This window comes from Mustela lutreola, chromosome 7, assembly GCF_030435805.1.
Source record: "Mustela lutreola isolate mMusLut2 chromosome 7, mMusLut2.pri, whole genome shotgun sequence".
Lineage (NCBI taxonomy): Eukaryota > Metazoa > Chordata > Mammalia > Carnivora > Mustelidae > Mustela > Mustela lutreola.
The window spans coordinates 69,907,532-69,929,500 of NC_081296.1; the positions used below are offsets into that span (position 1 = coordinate 69,907,532).

At 41.5% G+C, this 21,969-nt stretch overlaps 2 protein-coding genes across 7 annotated transcripts in view; one reads left to right on the forward strand and one right to left on the reverse strand.

Annotated features, from left to right (window-relative positions):
* The window catches only part of WDR76 (WD repeat domain 76), a 64,085-nt gene extending 54,163 nt beyond the window's left edge, over positions 1-9,922 (forward strand). For both annotated transcript variants that reach the window (XM_059181374.1, XM_059181375.1), the window contains 3 exons: positions 1,863-2,015; positions 3,643-3,696; positions 7,946-9,922. In XM_059181374.1, the coding sequence (XP_059037357.1) occupies positions 1,863-2,015; positions 3,643-3,696; positions 7,946-8,201 (463 nt within the window). In that variant the 3' untranslated portion in view covers positions 8,202-9,922. The remainder of the gene's footprint in view (positions 1-1,862; positions 2,016-3,642; positions 3,697-7,945) is intronic.
* Positions 9,923-12,136: 2,214 nt separating this feature from the next.
* FRMD5 (FERM domain containing 5) overlaps positions 12,137-21,969 on the reverse strand; it is a 316,635-nt gene continuing 306,802 nt past the window's right edge. For 2 of the 5 annotated variants that reach the window (XM_059181390.1, XM_059181389.1), the window contains one exon: positions 14,578-15,846. In XM_059181390.1, coding sequence (XP_059037373.1) covers positions 15,269-15,846 — 578 coding nt within the window. In that variant the 3' untranslated portion in view covers positions 14,578-15,268. Of the gene's footprint in view, positions 15,847-21,969 lie in introns of all 5 variants that reach the window. The other 3 variants (XM_059181392.1, XM_059181391.1, XM_059181393.1) reach the window with 3 other exon arrangements.

Here is a 21,969-nt window from a genome sequence, read left to right on the forward strand (position 1 = left end):
GGTGGGAAAAGAAAGAAAAAGAAAGTGGGGAGAATTTGCTCAGGCTGGAGACTAGAACAAACTCTGCTAGATTTAGGAGTTGTATTAGAAGTTGTATCCCAAAATTTTTTTTAGAAGAAAAAACTGTATGTGTATACAAAAATTAAAGGTAGATACAGTGAAGGATAAAATATGCCTTTAATAATGAAGGTTCAAAACGATTTTTTTTAAGAAAGGTATTGTTAAGAGAAACTAGTTAAAAAAACATTAGAAGAGGAAAGAGTAAAAGTTAAAAAAAATTAGAATAAACAAAAAATAAAATTAAAAATAATTTAACTCTGCAAGACTAAAGAATCATGGGGAAAAAGCCATGAATTCCGTGCTTTGCTTTCCTCTTCTCTGGAATTCCACTGTTCTCATTGATCAGTGAGCTTGGTCTTGGCTGGATGTTCTTGCTGATCTTCTGGGGGAGGGGCCTGTTGTGATTCTCAAGTGTCTTTGCCTGAGGTAGAATTGCTCTGCCTTGTCAGGGGCCGGGCTAAGTAATCTGCCTGGGTTTTCTCTTGGGAGCTTTTGGTCTCTGAACACTTTCTGTAGAGCTTTGGAGGACAGGAATGAAAATGGCGGCCTCCCAATCTCCGGCCCTGAGGAGCTGAGATCCCGGGGCCCCACTCCTCAGTGAGCCCTTGGAGAAAAGCGCTCAATCACTCCCATCTCCCTGGTCTCTGGCTGCTCTTTGAGCACACCCAGCCTGTTATCAAGCGTTTCTGTCTCTGGCATACAGCCCCATTGGAGTCTCTAAACCCAGCAGATCCCTGCTGCTCTTCCAGGAGGGTCTCCCCAGATCTGCCACTTGTGGGTTCCCTGCTCAAAGAGCAGTGGTCTGACTGTGTCAGAGATCACAGTTTAAGGTAACCCTGAGTTGAGAGCTCACTCCTCTGCTCCATCTCTGTAGCTGGTTTTCCCCCTCTGATACCTGCGAGCTCTGCAACACTCAGGCACCCCTGATCCTTCTGTGACCCCGTGGGACCTGAGATCACACTATCCCTGCAAGGGCTCCATCCCCGCTTAGCCTCTGGAGCGATGTCCCTCAGTAGAACAGACTCTAAAAGTGCTCCATTGTTCCACTGCTTGCTGGGAGCCGGCCCCTCCCACCGTGGTCTATCTTCCCATTGCTTCGGATTCACTTCTCCACAGGTCCTGCCTTTCAGAAAGTAGTTGATTTTTCTGTTTCTAGAATTGCTGTTCTTCTTCTCTTCAATCTTCTGTTGGATTTGTAGGTGTTTGGAATGGTTTGATAACTATCCAGCTGATCTCCTGTTACCTGATGTCGTCTTAGCCTGCTACTCCTCCGCTATCTTGACTCCTCTCCCACTTTTTTTTTCTTAAAGATTATTTATTTATTTGAAATAAAGAGAACATGAGCAGAGGGGTGGGGCAGAGAGAAGGAGAAGCAGACTCTCCATTAAACAGGGAGCCCAGTGTGTGGCTTGATCCCAGGAACCCCAAGATCATGACCTGACGCTTAACTGACTGAGCCACCCCAGCGCCCACATATGCATTTACTTCTAGTGTTTGGAGAAGAAAACTTGTTAAAAAAAAAAGAAGTTATATGTGACCTCTAACTTGGTCTGTGTTTATTTTTTTCTCAGAGAGATTGGAAAACTAACTAGAATCTTCTCTATATATCCACTGGCTTCATATATATTCTGTAGTTATGGCATTTTTCTAATATTTTATTTTTTATCTATACAGTGTTTGTAAAATTATTCCAGATCAGAATGTTCCTCAGTGTATTGAGTATTTGAGTGTCTGTGTTCAGTGCTGTTTGAGAGCTCACTACATGTACTGTGCAACACTGAGAATTATTCCTCCCCTTACAGGGATATTCATATTTATGATACAAGGTACCTGATTCCCAGGAAAAGCCAGCCTTTGATTTCCTTAACTGAACACACGAAGAGCATCGCTTCTGCCTATTTTTCACCTCTTACTGGTAACAGAGTAGTGACCACATGTGCTGATTGTAAGCTGAGGTAAATTGGGGAGATAGAAATGCATTGTTAAGGAATCTAAAGAGTCTGTAGCTATGTGTAAACCAGTAGATTTGTTTACTACTGCTCCCTATTAAATTGCTAGTATTGTTTTGTAGCCATTTCTATTTTGCTGGCCAAATCAATAACCTGTATTTCATGGGTTTTCAGCAGTTTAGGGATCTGGAAATTTCCTTGCGTTTGGCAGGGAAGGTCTACAGGGAGTAGATGTCAGGTTTCCCTTTCAGCACTGAGTGATCCCAGAAGTCTCAGGAAAACCAGGCTTGTGATAGTTGGAAGAAGGATAATTTTAGCATCTGGACAGACTCTTAGGTTGGGGCTAGTGGCGCCTACCCTTCACATGAAGTTCTGAGTGGAAACTGCAGAGTCCCAGGCCAGGGGCAGGCAGAAAAGATAGCAATAATTTAACTTTTGTATAAACCACTGGATATAGTTTTTATGGTTTTAGCTTTGGTGCCTTTCTGTAGCTACTTTAATGGCTTTAAAATGGCTTTAAAAATGTGATCTAAACCAACTGAACCAAAAATAGAAAATAATGACTATAAAAAATGTGGAGAATGTTAATACAACTACAGAGGAAATGATTTTTGTTCTCTTCTTTAATTCCTCGTTTTGCTTAGCATTGTAAGGATTTGTCATTTTATAATTTTACCTTAATTAATTCTGGAATCCATTCATTATTCATTCAACAGGTATCTGTTGGATGTGTACTGTGTACTCCAAGCTCTAGAAAGGCACCTAATTTCTGTTTAGACTTTTCTGTTGGGAAGAGCCTTGTCCTTACTTTGTGACAGGTCTCCAGTTTCTAGTAAAGTCTGTGAGCATTACCAGGGGGGTGTATTGAGATTTAGTCACCAAGCAGTGGCAGTCCAGTGTCTCCTTTTTACCCATACAGTTTTCTTTGTATCAGAAGCTACTTGTTTTAACCATTCCTGTTCATTTGTACTGCAGAGTTTACATTAGCTGTTAGTGATTTAGCTTTCTAGTAGTCTTATTAGGCAATAAGCCGTAGGTGCCAAGAAACTACATTGGAATAGCTAGGTGCAAGAACAGGGAGGTGATGTGATGTGGTTAGTTTCTTTCTGTTAGGGTACCAGGTGTAGGCTCCTGGACTCTTCGAGCTACCCTACAAGAGCTTCCCATGGTTGCTGGTCAGTCGTAGTCTTACCAGCCTTTGGAAGTGACACTGTTAGTCCCTCAAATAATGAGTCTCATGGGGAAATTGCTCTTGATATGTGCAGAAATTTTTAGGTTATTTGTACGTTTTCAGACCACATCCCTTTATAGATGGTCTGTAATTATTGTGAATCTCAATATAGGATCCAGAGTGTTACTTTATAATGTGAATTTTAAATTTGGTGTAATAGTGTTTAAATAAATTATTTCTTCACCAAACTATAAAGCTCTGAATTTTATAATATTTTTTGTAATTTTTGTTAAATATATTAGCTGAAGTTTATTAAAGCCTGATCTTGTATATTTTAAAATAGCAATCTTATTTCGTGTCATGAACCAGTGAAGAACTTGGTAAATACACTGATTTTCTTTCAGAAAATTTTTAAGAAACAGTAAAAAGTGTGTTACTTTGTTCTTGATCTTTGTTTTACAGAATCTTTGACAGCAGCTGTATATCCTCTGAGATTCCTTTGCTCACTACCATCAGGTAGGTTTCCATATATGTTAGACATCTGATTGTCAAAACGATATAGTGGGTCTGAATTTTTGTAATACGTATTTTTAGTGTCCCAGGTTGCTAGTTCCTATCCAGAAGGGTTCTTGCTTCCAGGTTCTCTCCGTCTTCAAAGGGTTCAATCTCTTTTAGTCCATAGGTATTCTTTGCAGCTGGGTGGTTATTTTTGGTTAAGGTGAATGACTTTATTCCACTTGAATTACTTATGTTCTCTTATTAAGGAAAATCATAACCTCTTACCAGCTGTGAGGCCATCTAAAGCTCTTCTGTTTGTACCTGTTTGTTGTGGACTTAAAGGGTTTCCCTACCTTCCCACTTAAACTTTCTCTAGTTACCTTCTTTTTGCATCTGCTACTTTTAATGTGTGTATTTTATATCCAACTTCAGTGCCATCTTCTAGACATCCCTCTTTATCAATATTTGTGAAGTTGGGACCAGAGTGTGCCATATATGTTGTTATACCATGCATTTTAAAGTCTGTGGAGGCTACATTTAAGTGTGCTTGTTTCCTTTTTTATAAATTTTCCCATCTTCATTTCCTTTTTCAAACTTTATGCCCATTAAACATTGATTCTTCTCTCTGCCTTCCATACCTTCGCAGCCATCTTTCTACTTTACATTTCTGTGATTTTAACTACTTTAAACACTTGATGTGAGTGGAATCATGGTATTTGTCATTCTGTGACTAGCTTATTTCACTCAACATTGTGTCCTCAGTGTTCCCTTATGTTCTAGCATGTGACCTCCTCCCTTTTTAAGGCTGCATAATACTCATTGTATGTATATACCACAGTTTGTTTATCCATTCATCTGTCGATGGACAGTGGGTTTGTTTCTACGTCTTGGCTATTGTAAATGATGCTGCAGTGAAAATGGATGTGCAAATATTTCTTCAAGATCTTGCTTTGAATTCTTTTGGATATATACCCAGGAAGAGGAATTTTTTTAATTTTTTGAGGAACCTCCATATTGTTTTTCTGTAGGGGCTGCACCGTTTACATTCCTACCAGCAGTGCACCAGAGTTCTAATTTCTCTTTCTGTTAATCATTCTACTCTTTTATTGTGATTATCTAAATGGTTGTGAGGTAATATCTCATTGTGGTTTTGATTTGCATTCTTGTTGAACATTTTTTTCATATGTTTTTTGGCCATTTATGTATCTTTGTCAAATTGTCTCTTCAAGTCTTGTCCACTTTTGAATTGGGTCATTTTTGTTTTGAGTTGTGGGGAGTTCCTTATATATTATGCATATTAACCCCTTATCAAATATATGATTTGCAGAGATTTTCCACTGTTTGGGGGGTTGTCTTTCACTCTGTTGATTGTTTGCTTTGGTGCACAGAGGTTTTTTTTGAGTTTAATATATAGTCCTGTTACTTCTTTTTCTTATCCAGTTGATTATCAAGTGACTGTTCAGAATGTCCTCCTTATCAAATGCTTGTTGGTGTAGTTGTGATTCCTCACATGCAGGATCTGGCTATCTGTGTAGTTGTGAACACCTGGAATTTAGGTTAGTGTCTCTTGTCCTTCCAGTTTTCCAATGGTATGTTGGATAGAGATGGCAAGAGTGGGCATCTTTGCCTTTTTCCTGCTCTTTGAGGATAAGTTTTCAGTCTTTAACCTTTAAGTACGATGTTAGCTGCGGGCTTTTCACAGATAGTTTTTATTATGTTGAGATAATTTCCTTCTGTTCCTAGTTCATTGAATGTTTTTTATCGTGAAAGGGTATTGATTTTGGGGCACCTGGGTGGTTCAGTGGGTTAAGCCTCTGCCTTCAGCTTAGGTCATGATCTCAGGGTCCTGGGATTGAGCCCCGCATTGGGCTCTCTGCTCAGCAGGGGGCCTGCTTCCCCCCTCTCTCTGCCTGCCTCTCTGCCTACTTGTGATATCTCTCTGTGACAAATAAATAAAATCTTAAAAAAAAAAGAAAGGGTATTGATTTTGTCAGATGATTTTTCTGCATCTGTTGAAATGATCATGTTTTCATCCTTTATTCTCTTAATTTGTTATATTCTATCAAATGAGTTTTGCGTGTTGAATCATCCTTGTATTCTAGGTATAGCTCCAACTTGGTCATGGTGTATAATCCTTGCTGTTGAGTTCATTTTGTTAGTATTTTGTTGAGAATTTTTGCATCAATATTCATTAAGGATGTTAGTTTGTCATTTTATTTTATTTAATTATTTATTTTAGATATTTTATTTATTAATTTGACACAAGTAGGCAGAGCAGCAGGCAGAGGGAGAGGGAGAAGTAGACTCTCCGTTGAACAGGGAACCCGACGAGGGGCTCGATCTTGGGACCCTGGGATCATGACCTGAGCCAAAATCAAGAGTTGGATGCTTAACTGAGCCACGCAGGCATCTCTGGGTTAATTCTTTAAATGTTGGGTAGAATTCTCCTGGGAAGCCATCTGATCCTGGGGTTTTCTTTGTTGGGAAGTTTTTGATTGTTGTTTTAATCTCCTTAGTTATAGGACTATTTAGATTTTCTGTTTCCTCATGGTTCAGTCTTGGTAAGTTGTATGTTTTTGAGAATTTATTTCTCCTGGGTTAACCAATCTCTTGGCATATAATTATTCATACTGTTCTCATAAAATCCTTTTCGGTTTTTGTGACATAGTTGTAATGTCCTCTCTTTCTCATTTCAGCTACTTGCATTTTCTTTCTTGTCAATTCTGTTGATCTGCTCAAAAAACCAACTCTGTTTTTCTATTGTTTTTCTGTTCCCCTTTTTCATTTATCTCTGCTCTAATCTTTATTATTTCCTTCCTTCTGCTAACTTTGGGCTTAGTCTGTTCTTTTTCTAGTTCTTGGAGGTATAATGTGTTCATTTTGAGATTTAAAAATTTTTTCAAAATTTTAAAAAAGATTTTATTTGACAGAGAGAGAGGGAGAGAGAAAGTACACAATTAGGCAGAGCTAGAGGGAGAAGCAGGCTACCTGCTGAGCAGAGATCCTGATGGGGTCTCCATCCCAGGATCCTGGGATCATGACCCGAGCTGAAGGCAGATGCTTAACTGACTGAGCCACCCACATGCCTTCCCCATTTTTAAAAAAATTCTATTTTAGGGGCGCCTGGGTGGCTCAGTGGGTTAAGCCTCTGCCTTCGGTTCAGGTCGTGGTCCCAGGGTCCTGGGATCGAGCCCCACATTGGGCTCTCTGCTCAGCAGGGAGCCTGCTTCCTCCCCTCTGTCTGCCCGCCTCTCTGCCTACTTGTGATCTCTGTCCGTCAAATAAATAAATAAAATATTTTTTAAAAAATTGTATTTTAGAGAGTGAGTGCAAGTGGGGAGAGGGGCAGAAGGAGAGGGAGAAGGAGAGAAGTAGACTCCGCACTGAAGGCAGAGCCTGACATGGGATTTGATCTCACCACCCTGAGATCATGACCTGAGCAGAAATCGAGTCAGACACTTAACTGACTGGCCACACAGGCACCCTGAGATCTTTTCTTTTTTAGTGCTATGAATTTCCCTTACTGTTGCTTTCATAGTATTCCATAAATTTTGGTGTGTTGTGTTTCATTCTTCATTTGTTAGATGTTTCCTAATTTCCCTTGTGATTTCTTGAGCCTCAAATGTATTTTTTACTTTAAGTTGCATGGGGTGGGGCACCTAGGTGGCACAGTCTTTCAAGTGTCTGCCTTCAGCTCAGGTCATGATCCCAGGGTCCTGAGATCGAGTCCCACATTGGGCTCTCTGCTCAGCGGGGAGTTTGCTTCTCCCTTTCTCTTTGCGCCTCTATCCACTTACGCTCTTTCTCAAATAAATAAATAAATAAAAGTTGTATGGAATATAAAATGATTTCAGGGTTTGGTTATCAGGGGAATACAAATATGGGATTATAGATCCTATTAAAATGGTAGTAACATAGATTATATATTTTTTACTTCTAGGGCTTCTGTTTTGTATGTGTAAAAAAAGGGAGGGCATGGAGACCATTGAGCTAAGAAATAGTGAACAAAAAAGGTGCTATTTTAATACACAGTGACCATCCACTGAGTACAACCACTAAGCAGGGGAGATTCAGAAGTACAGAAGACATCATCTCTGTCCTGATTTCATTTTTATATGAAATTAGGCTGATGGTAACTCAGTAACTTAATGAAAAGAAACTTGGCAGAGAATACCAGCATTTAGGAGTAATGCCATGTTTACTCTCTGCCCATTGCTGCTTTGAGTTATTTAACACAATCCTTTAAAAAAATTGTGTTTTTCACTAGGCACAACACTATCACTGGGCGATGGCTGACCAGGTTTCAGGCTGTGTGGGACCCTAAACAAGAAGACTGTGTCATCGTTGGCAGCATGGCTCATCCACGACGTGTGGAAATCTTCCATGAGTCAGGACAGCAGGTGCATTCTTTTTTTGGTGGAGAAAGTCTGGTCTCTGTGTGTTCCATCAACACTATGCACCCAACTCGGTATATTTTGGCTGGAGGTAATTCCAGTGGAAAGGTACATGTTTTTATGAATTAAGAAAGTTGCTGAGTGTTTGGTTTAGCAACATCAAAATTGGTTCAAATTAATCAGTATCTAAGGAGCCTAGTAATTCATGTGGCTTGGCCTTTTAAAAAATATGTTCTACTTAGTTAATATAAAATTGCTTTATTAATAAGAACTGTGACATACTTACATGTTTAGTAAGGGACAGTTACATACTTACATGTTTAGTAAGGGAAAAGCCTTTTAAGTCATTTCTGTAGATTAGGAAAGGAATTTGAGGGGAGGCTGTGATGCCTTCAGCACTTTTAATCAGGCAGTATGTTGAGAAATTCTGGCATTATAAATTACAAAGCTTTGAATGATCAGTATTAAAAGTTCTTGTGGTTTCATGATAAGTTTTGATTCTGTAGTGATATTTGGATTTGTGGTTTATTTCGTAGTTTGGAGTGAATATTTCTAGACTCACACTGGAAGGGATCCTGAAAGGTCATCTAACTTAGTGATTATGAAACTTATTTTTTAATCGAGAATTCTTTTTTTCCTCCTGCCTTTAAATTAAATTTTATGTGAAATCCCAAGATACTTGTTGAGAAGCCTTGGTTCACTTGGGCAGGGCCCTGTCTTTGTGTGCTGACCCTTTTACCTCCTTTAGATGGCTCCTGAAGCACGGCCAAGGAATCGTAGGGCTGCTAGGACAGGGTTTGGATATGCCTGACCTTGTAATCCAGTGTGAGATTGCCTTCAGACCAGTGTTTTCCAGACTGGCTTGTAGCTATTCACATGAAATCCATGTAGCCATGACCAGTCTTAAAAAAAAAGGAAAAAGAAAGAAATAGTAAAGAATAATAAATGTAATGGAGAAGTGTTGTTTTGTGAAATTTAGTTATATGTGCTTACATATATGTAACTGTATATGAATATGCATATTCCGATGTGAAACATGTATTTATTACTGTGGTACTACTGTGGGTCATGGTGAAAAAAGTGAAAACTCCTGCCTTAGAAAGTCCCAGAGATCTTCATCTGTCCTTGCATTTAAACTCTCCAGAGGAGATTCATTAGCCTTATTAAGTGAATACCTTCATTCCTAATTCATATTGGGGGGAAATGTTATGATAAAATGCCATAAACTTTTTTCAGAAGTTAGTGCTATGTGAATGCGTTTGTTGGAAGGGTAGCTGCTTAGCTCAGTGACTAACATTTCTGTGTGATAGCACCTATCTGAATTTTTTAATTGCTCTTCATTGCCAAACTACTACTGAAAGACTATTGTAAATAGTTTTTGGCAATATATTTGAATTCTAAGAGAAAATATCTTTTCAAATTATATATCACAGAAATAAAATGACATGTATAGTTTCCTTCTCTGTAATTAGAGGTTAAATCTAATTTTGAGGCCTAGTCTATTAAGTAGGTTGTGAGTGTTTATAAGTAATAAGAGTTCTCTATTTTCTTGACGATAGGAATAAAGGAATTGGTACGTGAAATGGAAAATTAATTTATGAAATGGAAAGTAAAGCTAAGTGGGGTTGACTTATATTAAACTTCCCTGGAGATAGTAAATGAAGCCTCTAGGCTTCCTTTCCCTTTTTTATACCACTTCATTTGTTTCCAGAGTGGCAACTTCTGTGAGAATTGCTTTTTTTTTTTTTACGATACTGAAAAATACTCGCGTCAAAATTAGTACCATCATTTAAGCTTTGAATTCTTGGTGGTAATTGCCTGGTTTCTGCAATAAATGTTAGCAAATTCTTGATGTTTCTCACTTTCGTGGTTTTTTTTTTCCCATTTCAGCTTCATAAACTCTGCTGTTTATATTTAATTCCACTTAATAGAGTTCTGTCTTCTTGAGGCAATGCAGGAAGGTAGGAGAGTGGGGGGACTTGTTTCTCAGTGACAAGCTGTATAATGGAGAAATTGTTTAAATCTAGAAAGCACATAAAAGAAAATTGTCTCCCTTAGGACATCTTTAAACTATAATCTGTTGTGAAAGTACTTCTCCCAGAGACTTGCTTAAAGCTGTGTGGCTACTGTAATTGCTTGTATATTTCGATTGCTCTCTCTTTTTGGGATAAACTTTTTTTTTAGGTTGTGCTTTATGATATCCTTTAAGCATGTAAGTTCTCTATTCCCCTTGAGTCATTTTCTTTGAGATGCCCAGCCTTTCTTTATGTGACTTTAAGGAGGAAGGAGATGATTCTCATCATATGTGGACAGGTAGGTGACACTATAGATGATCAGGAATTGATAAAATCTGAGTTGATTCAGTCCTATTTTGGTATTCAGGTCTTTGAATTTCCTTTCCGCAGAGATGACTTTGAAAAGGCAGTTCTCCAGGAAAGCAGGGAGCTTGAGGGCTGTGATTACAGAGATTTAAATCTTTTCATTTAGTTACAGTACATGGGAAGTGGGGAGAGCAGGCACATGTGGAAGGAATATATGCCCTCTAACTCCAGATTCCAAAAACCTAAGTGTGCTATTTGTTAGGCTGTCTCTTCTCAATTTGTACTTCTTTTGGTTTTAACTTTGTGGTATTGTGCTGAAGGCCAGTAAGGAGTTTTAGTTCCAGGACAGCATAGATCCATATTTGGGTTCATTTGGCTATAGATGTTTTTGGATTTTCAAATGAAAAGGTGAAATTTGTGAGGAAGATAACAGTCAGGAGTAAAACATTTTAAGGTATCTCTTCCTAAAATGGAAGTTGTAAGAGGAAACGTTTTAAAAGTATCTTTTGCCTGTTTGATTCTACTCCATCAGCAACTTGTAAGGGTAGAGGAAGAGGGTATGGGTATGAAGAGGAAAGGAAACCTGTTCATGAACTAAAACCAGCAATGTAATCATGTGCGGAGGGGCTTAGTTATGGTTGAGGAACCCTAAGCAGAGGGAGTGGATGGTGGAGCCCTAAAAGGGTATATACATAGGGGAATCTTCATTAGGAATCCAGAGAAGAGTAGCTGCTTTAAAGCTTTGGATCATGGGCAGTCACTCACATCCAGTGGTTCTTTGGCTTTTCTCTCTGCAAATGACTTTAAGCAAAGACTTTTGTCATAAAAAAACAAACAAACAAACAAAAAACCAACAACAAAAAAAAACCACTCCTCTAAGACAGGATCCTACATATCATTTTATAGGTGATAGGAACTTCTGAAAATTTGGAGGTGTGTAATATAACCTGATTGGTGCTTTAGGAAGATAATCTGGTAGCAGAAAGGAGCATTGAAGGGCAGGTAGAAATGAAAACAGAGATAATAAACTAGCACAGTAGAACCTAGTTTCACCTTTCATCCTCAGGGAATTTAGAAGACCATTACCAATTCCATAGCCTGAGTGATGGTTACATAATCAGGTGAGGTATAGGAATGTAGTTTGTAAGTTGTAATTATGAGGTTACTATAGTGGTGACACCATTCTGTTCCTTTCACAGGAAGTGTTTTTTGTTCTCCCTCTTAGTTCAGGCTTGAGTAAAACACTGGTCTAGAAGCTAGACCATCTAGGTCTCTTTTTAATTTTAATTGTATTTTTAAGATTTTAAAAAAATTTTAAAAAATTTTTTAAACTAATCTCTTTACCCACTGTAGGGCTCAGGCTCACAGACTTGAGATCAAGAGTCTTTACCTGCTGAGCCAGCCAGGTAACCTGTACCATCTAGGTTCTACTTTTGGGTTCAAGACTGACTATGTAGCCTTGGGAAAATTACTCCTTGATTTTCCTCAGTAGAAAAATGAGATCCAATTCATCTGCAAAATCATTCCATTATTACAGCTTCCAAGTTCTTAATCGTATTTATTTGGGGAGAGGGACAAGGATAAAGATGGATATAAGCCAAAATGACTCTTTTAAGTGATTCTAGTCATGAATTAGTAGTCAGCTGTAACAATACCCCTGGTATCGTTTTATCTACATGTTGGTAACTTTGAGGAAAAAGTGAGACAAGCTAGAAGTTAAAAAAAGAGTCCACTCTTCCATGATATTTAAATATTTATTTAAGTTTAAAAATAATTTTCATGGCACCAATGATTTTATGCTAACTACATACTGCATATGTAGAAAAAAGTACATTGCTTTGAAGGAAAAATGTAACTTAGAATTTTTGGCACACGAAAGGTTAACAACTATATTTTTTAATGAAACTGAGAAATTCACATTTGCAGGTAGTTTACCTTCTACTGCTTAAAGATGCAGTACACTATTCTTTAGTAAGAGTTTTATTTCCTCTGATGGATGAAGCTATGGAAACCATTGTTTTATTTTCTACAATGAGATCAAACTAATTTTGAGAGAAAATGGGAGACATAGTGGAACACAGTTAAACCAGGTTAAAAATGTGAACAATGTTTAATGATGGGGAGATACCAAAAAAAGACTAGTCATCAACAAAGGAGGTTTGTTATTCAAGCAGTATTTGAAAAGCAAATCGAAGGAAACTTTACTATCTGTATTTTCTGGGGTAAGCCGTGGAAAAAAATAACCCAAAAATTCTGTTCAGAGAGCAAAGTCCAGCTCTTAGAAGTGGTATGGACTATTATTTTGTTAGAACTCTAGACACAAGTAACATACCAGGAAATGGCATACTGCATCTTTCTTTAATGTGAGTATGAAAGGTCAGTGTCAAGGCTATCACTCACTGCATAGAAACACCATATTCTACAGACTGAGGTAGGAACACTACACTAAAAGATAATCTGCTATGTTGCATAAGACAGTAGATATCCAGGTTAAAACCAGCCCCCTTAACTCCTGACAGCCTTTTCATCTCTGAGTCTACTTTTCACTTTAGTACTGTGCTAAATAAAGCTTTTCCTGTGTAGATGACAAGTGGCAGTGGCTAGTTGGTTCTAAGTGATCCCTAATTTTTACTAGGATCTCCCTCAGTTTGTCTTGTCACTTGGTAAATAGATGTTTGTAATTCTGCCCAAATTGTTGCTGGTATGGGAATGATCAGACATTCTTCTTCCATTCTTAGATTCTGGTCGAGTTTTAGCATTTCAGCACTTGATCTTGCTCATCTTGGCATCAGATACCTCTTTGCTGGTTGGTTGTTCAAGCACCCTTTATACAAACATCCCCAGTTTTGCCACTGGGAAATGGTCCTGGATCTGTAGCAAGTCAGGAATGGGAGCAGAGCCGGCCCTCTTTCTGCTAACATACTGGTAAGGAGCAGTTTTACTGTCTAGATGGGGTTGGCAAATTATGGCCTGTGGTCCAAATTCAGCTCATTATCTATTTTTATAAATAAACTTTTATTGGAACATAGTCACACTCCTTTGTTTATGTATTACCTGTGGATGGCTGTTTTTGTGCTATGACGGCAGAGTTGAGTAGTTGCTACAGAGTATGGCCCACAAAACCAAACTAAAAAAATATTATCTGGCACTTTACAGAAGTAGTTTGCCAACCCCTAGTCTAGATGAAGGGGCATTTAAAATTTCACAATCCACTCCCCAACCCTGTGGCCCTTATTAATTCTACAGCTGTTACACTCTGTACATGGACATGATTCTGCTATTTCAGAGGACAAACTAGGGGAGAGCAAATCTACAAGTGACTCATTCTGTTCTGCATTTGGGGCTGCCCAACATCATAGGATGTTAGCAGCAGCTCCACTGTTGTGGGGTTCCCAGGTACATGTATACTGACCATCCTTAAATGAGTCCTCAGGCCCCAGATGACTTAGAAATCTCTCCCTGAGATGAAAACAAGATCTTGTGAGTTGTGAAGAGTTTGCAGAGCTTGGGTCTTGGACCCCACACTCACCCTTCCTGTGCTGTTCTTCTGCATGGCTTCCACAGCTTCCTTCAGCAAGGATGGCCAATGCTTTCCTACAATTTTTATTTTCCTGATGTGGAGGTTGACCCTAGGGGGCAGTATTTCTACAACTAAGTGTTGGTCTCTACCACATTCACCATTTTTCTTATGTAGGCAACGTTTTAGTATGCCTGTTCAAAGAGATTCTTTCCCTGGTCCCTTTCAAGGCTGTTTGTTGATCTTGGAATTCTATTTTCTGAAGCTTTCCATTCTCAGGATCAGTTTCTTTCTTGCATCGTTTAGTTCATCAGGCTCTATTTTCTTAATCCATAAAGTAAAAACAAAATATGAATTGATAAGAAAATAACATTTCTTGTTAAAATATAAATTGAAATAGTTTTTTTGCGGGGGGTTGTACAAAATAGGTACTGCTTTCTGAATCTCAACAGTTTCTCAAGTACCTTGGCTCTGGTTTCTGTTAAGTACACTCTGTCCAACATTTCTGATAGTCCTATCTCTGGCACCACTGAATTCAACTAACATCTGTGGAACACTATAAAAATCTTGAGGTTCTTCAGAAGAAAAATCACAGAAGTCTAATAAGTTCATTATACAAGACTCATGGTGATGCCCACTAGGATCTATTCTAAGGGGACAGACTTACCCCACCCCTGTTGCTGCTGCTGCTGTAGCGGTGGTCCCTTCAGATGCCCACTCTGCTCAGATTTGAAAAAAACAAAAGGAAAAGAAAATCCAACTCAGACCATCATAAGAAGCAACTTTCCATTTAATCATTCTACATGGATGTTTACTTTTTAAAAAATTTCTGTCTGGCCAGAAAACCTAGATAGTTCCCATTGTCCAGACCCCTTGCCTGCCCTGCTGAGGCTGCACTGATGAGTCTCCTGGAGCCCAGTAGGAAAGCTCCTGCAGAATACAGAAGACAGCAGCTCTCCAGTCTTCAACTAGTGTCCCATCTGCTAGGTGACACTACTGCAATAATCAGTAATAGTAAAATAAATTTTTATTTGATACTTTGAAAATAATACACATCTATGAAAAATCAAAATTCACAACCAAAAATTATCCTGCAAATTGGGAGGATGAGAAACAGAGTCGCTGAGCCTTTCTTGAAAGAACCTCTGAAGGAAATGAGTTTTCCCAGTTTGTTTAGACAGGGCATGAGCCTATCCTTTTTTTCTTCTGGGAAATGACCCTCCTAGGCTGTGGACTTTGAGTCATGAGAGGAGGACTTGGTACATGTGCCGATGGTTCCGCGATGGGTCCCATTGCTGGGAATGGGTAGCCGGGCTCCTTGGTCCACCTGGCTAGTTATTAGGAGGAGTCATGCCTTCTCAGGTGTCAATGAGCAGGCTCACCACTGAGCGGATTTTGCAGGCAAACCATCGCCTGAGGGGACAAAAGTATTGATAGTGGAATTGTTCAAATTCGGGGGTCTGGCGGATATCGCGGAAAAAGGCAATGTCAAGGTCGGACTCGGTAAGGATGATCAGGAGGAGGAGCAAAACAAAGAGGAGTCCCATGGTCACAAGGAGCAAACGGAGCACACTTAAAACAAACTTATTCACCTGTTCCTCCTCTGGCCTGCCGTGCCCCTGACAGAGGGCCCTCAGCTCTCCCCCAAGGGCCTCCACCTCTGCAGCAGTTGGAGTGCTGGCCTCAGACTCCTTCTCCTCTTCGATGCTGCAGGTGGCCCCATTGATCTGTCGGGAAAGCAGCATCAGCTCCAGGCTGTGCTCGGCCACAGGTGTGGGCAGCACACTGTCTGCAGGGCTGTAGGCTTCGTCTGCAATCACAGCGACTCGCTCATTGCTGTCTGCCCGGCTGCTTCTCACGTGAGGCAGGAAGGTGTCCCCATGGGAGGAAGAACGCACTGGTGTGGAATGGGCACTGTCCCGTAGGGACTCCAGGCCTGGAAAGGCAAAAGTAATATGAGTAGGCTTTCTGGGTCCTAGTGTACACTTTGCTGTCTGGTGGAGGCAGGACCCATTCTGTTTTATATGGTTACCAAATTTTGCAGTGGCCACTGCACTGTTCTGATGTATCAGGAAGAGGATAAGAGAAGCAGACACCAAAGTGGCTGTGGTTGGAAGTTTCTTTTCTTTTTTTTCCTTTGTGCTTAGGGTTTTGGCAAGATTTGTTCAAGATTCTTTCTTTCTGGCTTTTGATGTCCTGGGCCTGGTTTTAGCCCCAATTGAAAGACACCTGAATCACAGACTCCCTAATTCAGAGCTGGGGCCCCAGTTCGGGGAGCTCAAGATTCCCTCTTGGGCCAAGGGCCTTGAGAGGCAGAAAGGGGGAGGAGAAGACTATTTTGCTTTACTGGGCCTCATCAGATACTGATTCTGGAACTGTGTTTCCTTCTAACATGCAGTTAGCATGCAGCTCCTTGAACTCGAGGTCATCTTTTGGTTTCCTGCTGATGGTCTCTTTAGCCTACCTCTTCTAGCTGTCCTGATTTTAGGGAATGTGAAAACCCTATCTGCTCTTTGGGAATAGCACTTGGCTAGCTAGCTTTTTTTTTCACTTTAGAATGAGCTGGGTCCACAACAGGCTGACAATTCCTTTATTACATATACCAGAGTACAGAGTGGTCTCTGAGAAGATCTTGTTGGGTAAGGGTGGAAATTTTCTTATATCCACCAGGAGAAAGGGTCCTCTACCCCCTAAAACTACCTATTATCTCTTTACTTTTTTAGACGGAACAGTCTCTCTTTCCAAGGCTCAATTTCTTGTTAGTGAAAAACAGGAGCTGGTTACTCTGTCAGCCAAACAGCAGCCATTAGGCTGGAGGATATGGGCCCAGAGTCACCAAGTATGGCCCACAATGCTTCCAGGGAAATGGCTTCTTGTTTCAGGTTCAATGTCTGCATTTTCCATTCGTGGTTACTCTGAGGTGCCAGAGTGGCTCTGGCTTTCTCTGCCTTTGTAGCCAATGGCAAGAGAAGCTAGTCCCCCTTCCATTGCTCTGCTGCAGACCGAACCAGATTCCCAGCTCTATAAAGGTTTGACCTAACTAGGGCTGATTAGGGAGTTTTTAAGTTCAGGGCTAACTTCAGAAGCCCAAGGGTCTCTGTTAAAAGGTGGCAGTCACCTTTCAGAAATAGTGTTTCATTTGGTTCTCTTGTGGTGTAGCCATATGTACCTGGGCAGCCTGCCTGCCTAGCCTGCTGGAACCCATTTTAGCATAGGTACAGTTAAGGATTCTCTCCAGGAACAAATCCTGGAATCTGCGTTATAAATGGGTGGGGTGGACTGGCAACAGCAGCCCCCTGCTGTCCACCTATACTCCCTATCACCTCACCCTCAGTATATTTGCTTTAGCTCTCAGCTTGTTTTCAGGAGCTCCTCATGATCCTAGTTGTATTTTGTTTTCCCCTGTGCTAAAATCTTAAGTTTGTATAGTGTTTTAAACTTTTTAAAGTGCTTTCATCTTTCCACAAAGTCATGAAGGCAAGAGGTTACAGAGCTTGCCTAATGACATGTGGTTGGCTGGTAATGGCAAAGGCACAGATAGCCTGCAAGCCTCTGTTTCCTGATGCTAATGGATCATATTGTTAGCGTTTGGGCCAAGATGAATTAAGTCTATAGCCTACATTTGCCTTCAATTTAGGTCCCATTTGCCCAAGAAACTGTTCTGAAATAATGTGAATTAAGAGTGTGCCCTTTGGGCGCCTGGGTGGCTCAGTGGGTTAAGCCGCTGCCTTCAGCTCAGGTCATGATCTCAGGGTCCTGGGATCGAGTCCCGCATCGGGCTCTCTGCTCAGCAGGGAGCCTGCTTCCTCCTCTCTCTCTCTGCCTGCCTCTCTGCCTACTTGGGATCTCTCTCTGTCAAATAAATAAATAAAAAAAAAAAAAAAAAAAAGAGTGTGCCCCTTGTTCCAGAGCTCTTGATGCTCCTTTGATCTTTTTTCTCCATTTTTTCTCCTTTATTCCTGCATTTGCATAAGCAGCATGAGGAATATATACCTGGTAGTATGTAATGAGTCCCTGATAGAACACAAACCTTTATGCTCTGATCATACATGTATTGGTTCAGCTCCTTTCCCACCCACTCCTCCACTCCCCTTCCCCTGAAACCTCAGCACTCCCAGCAAAGCACTTCTCATACCCTTTCTAGAGGCTGTCCCCTCACAAAGACAACCCCTTCAGATCTTCCAAAGCATGACGAGCTTAGCTGCCAGAAGGCACTTCAGTGCAAACTTAGCTTGGCCTCCAATTCAGCCCTAAGCTCGGTGGGGAAGGAGACTGAGGCAAAGCCTATTATATCAGAGAGAAACTACATTATAAGTTATATCAGAGAGAAACTGCATTATAATAAATACATTATCAGTAAATAAGATAATGGATACATATGCATTTCTAGTAGATTGCTTGACAGATAAAATTACTCAGTGTTAGTTTTCTATACCCTCAACAGACCTCACTTGCAAAGTTATTATTGCTAGGTCAGGCTAGTCTTGTATAGAACTTTGGGTTCACTAGAAACCACCACCCCTTCATCAAACCTGTTATTCTGGGAAGACAGGGTGGGTACCATGGGTGGGAGCTGACAGAGGAGTCTTTTTTACCTTGGATGTGCTCCAGCTGATTGCCTTGCCCAGCGGTGGCTCCCTGTGGGCAGGGGGACACAGTGGTCAGGAGCCTACCCTGGAGCCGGGGCCCCATCCTCAGGATGCGCACACTCAGTGGCCGAAGGCAGTGATTAGTCAACCGGAGCTGAACTCGGACTCTGGTGTGAATCTTAATCAGACTCTTCCCCATGGTGGCCAGGAAGGCAGATACTTCTTCAGTGGAAACCAGCTGATCTCTTCATGGAAACCAGCCAGTCAGGGGAGATACAGAGGGAAAGGATGGAAGACTGACTGGGGCAAAGGATTTTTGCTGACCTCAAGCCACGGCAGCTCCTTCACAGTGTCTCATGTGCTGGAGAAGAGAATGTCAGCTCTGTGAGACCGAGCAGGCTGCGCTTCAGGGAAGGAACAGCTCTGAGAGGCCAGCGTTATCAGGGACTGGATTCAGTCAGAAGCACTTAGAGCCATAAAAAGTAATGCTTCCCTAGCATGTGATGTTTCCCAGAGGCCCGTATAAGGGCCCCAGACTTCTCAGAGAGTGCGGTACAGAGAGGGCAGAGAATAGTCTCACAGAATAGGAAGGATCACATAGTTGCAGAAAATGCAGGATGTGAGGCTATAAAGACATCGGGCGTTGGGTTGGGTGGCCTGAAGTGTGAGGTGGCAGCTGTGGGGCGGAAATGGGCGGTATGCTATTTGGCCCCAGCTGCTGAGCTGTGCCCCACAGAGCTTGATGAACAAAAGGAATCAACATACCTGAGCATCCTCTCTGGCTAAGCCTGTGCTAACAACACGTGGTCTCTTGGCATCCCTGAGAGCAGAGGGGAGGGCCAGCCAGTGTACAGTCATCTTTTTAACAGTCCCAGCTTGTGAGAATTACCTGATCTAATTCAAATTGTAGTCTTTTTTAGGTTAGTGGTTTCGTTTTTTGTTTTTTTTTTCCCCCATTTTTTAGAGATTTCCCCATTGTTTTTAGAGGTAACAACCAAAGCTTTCCCCCCTGAAAAAGGCAAATAGTTTCTGTGACATTAATTTATGTGCCATATGGACAATAGGAAAGAGTCTCTGATGGAGCATGAGCCAGTTTCAAAAGTCCATAACTTCCTGGGAGTTTTGGTGGTTAGTGCCCTTCTTCTGAGACCCCCATCATTTCCCTCTCAGCCCTTTCCTGTCTGGTTAGTTGTACGGTGGGGGTCAGCTGTGTTTGCTGGGTGCTTTAAAGGTGAAACCCCTCTTGAGAGATGGTATAGCTCAACTCTCTGGGAAATAATCCATTCTTTTTATCTTCCCAGGCTTGATAATCCCTGCACTGATAGAGCCACTTAAATGCTAAAAATCTACCCCCCCACCCCACCCCATTGCCACACCAGATGTCCATCTGCCTCTCCTCACAGTGTCATTCCTGCTGGGACCGTTCTTAGGTGCTTCTACTTTTGTCCTCCTGAATCTGATGGGTCCTGGGCTGAGGGCTATGACTGGGGACGAAGGCTGTTCTTGTCTGCAGGCAGCCTCAGGCATGGGGGTGAGCCGCAGGTTGGCTTTTTGGGGTGACACATGGGCACCTGCTGTGCTATCATCCACCAGGTGTGAAGTTCTGTGGGGGCTGAGATTATGAGGGTATGCCCTGCCCCTATAAGTCTCTTCCTTACTAGCTTCCTTGGTGGCCTCTCCCTGCTGGCCTTTCCCTGCTGCACCCTCCCCTGGCATTGTACAAGCAAAGAGAACTGTTTCAGATGCTAAAGAGCCTACTGCTGCTACAATAGGAGAAGACAGGTTCTGGGAGGATGCTGGAGTCACAGCCAGAGTTGGTTGGGAACTGAGGCAGCCTCGTAGCTTGTCTTGGAATAGACTCAAGGACTGGTTTCCTGAGTCTCAGTAGTTCTGCTAACCCTGCTTGGCAACTACTACAAATGAGTTGTATCCCCACATGGATAGCTTGTCTTCTCTTTTCTGGGAACATGGGTTTTACTGGACATTCTTCCATATGCTGGAGAACAAATGCGTGAGGCTCTTCCCTAGACCTGTATTAGTGCCAGCTTCCTCCAGAGGGTGGCCTTTTCTCTGGGAGGACAGCTGTCCTTAACATTTTACAAGAGCTTTGATGTGAACCTGGTGGCTTCCAACCTCAGGATGGATAGGAAGAAGGGCCACAGGGAGAGGAGAAAGTTATGTTTCCTCAAAAGAGAAGAAATTCATTCTGCTTTCCTGAGATGAACACCCTAAAAGAAGAGGCACAATGAGTGCTATGCTCAGTTCTCCTGCTCAGCCTAAGACTGGAAGGAAAACCAGGAGTCTGTGTCTGATGACAAACCTCAGTAACTTCATACTCTGTACAGCAGTTATACTTCATAGCTCAGAAGACACCCTCCCACACCCACACCCCACTCTACAGTAGGGGCCACAGGCTCAGAGAGGTTGAGCAATGTGCCCTAGAGAAAGTACATGGCAGAGCTGTTATTTGAATCTCATCTTTGACTCCCTGACCAGGCCTCTTTGCACCGTACTTGCTGCCTGTCCAATAAATGCTTGAATCTCTTTAAAGTACTTCTACGTACATCACCTTCCTCACAATCCATGGAGTATACAAGGAAGATATCCCTATTTTACAAATAGAACAACCAAGATACTCAAATAATTAAGGCACTTGATTGTGGTTGCCCGGGCAGGGTTCTCAACCCCTAGACTGTAGTTATATACCAGACAGATAATACAAAGTCAGTGACACACAAAATCCAAAACACAAAGCCATGATGCTCACAGGGGAGCAGCAGAGTGATATCCTTCCTAACCTAAGCAGTTCTTTGTTTTCATTAATCAACATTCCCACAGAAAGGGCAAAGAGTCTTCCTTCCCCACCTTTCAGGACAGGTTTAAAGTAAACCTGCTGCTCTTTGCTGCTGCTTGAGATCTTCTGAGGTTCTACAAAAACATCTTTGGGAATGACAGCATTCAATTTTATACCTGTATCTAGCCTGTGGGGCATCTGAGTCAGTGACAAGGAGGGGAATATTCCAGGAGTTTCCTAATGATTAATGACCTCAGGAGTGGAGAGGTGCCAGGCCCAGCTGCTGTAGCATCTGGTTAGTGAAGATTCACAGACTTCATCTCTTCCCTCTCAGGACCCACTTCCTCCAGAGGGACGGTAAGAGAGAGAGAGGTGGGGCATGTGAGATTTCCTGAGATCATGTTAAAGAATTCAGATAGCAAGAGGACAGATTTCCCCCACTCCTACCCCCTTTGCCCACAATAGAAGGTGGTAGCAGCTATTGCAGTGCTTTAGAACTAGGAGTTTTCATTTCTTACTTAACTGCCTCAGCCGCCCTGATCCTTTAAACTGTGGAGACTAGTCTAATCTGTAACACAAGTGAAAAGTCTCTTGATGGAAAGCAGTTTCAGAACTGCAGGGAACCTTGTTAGATGCAATAACAGCCTCCCAAAGGTCTGCCCAACACTCTCAGGTT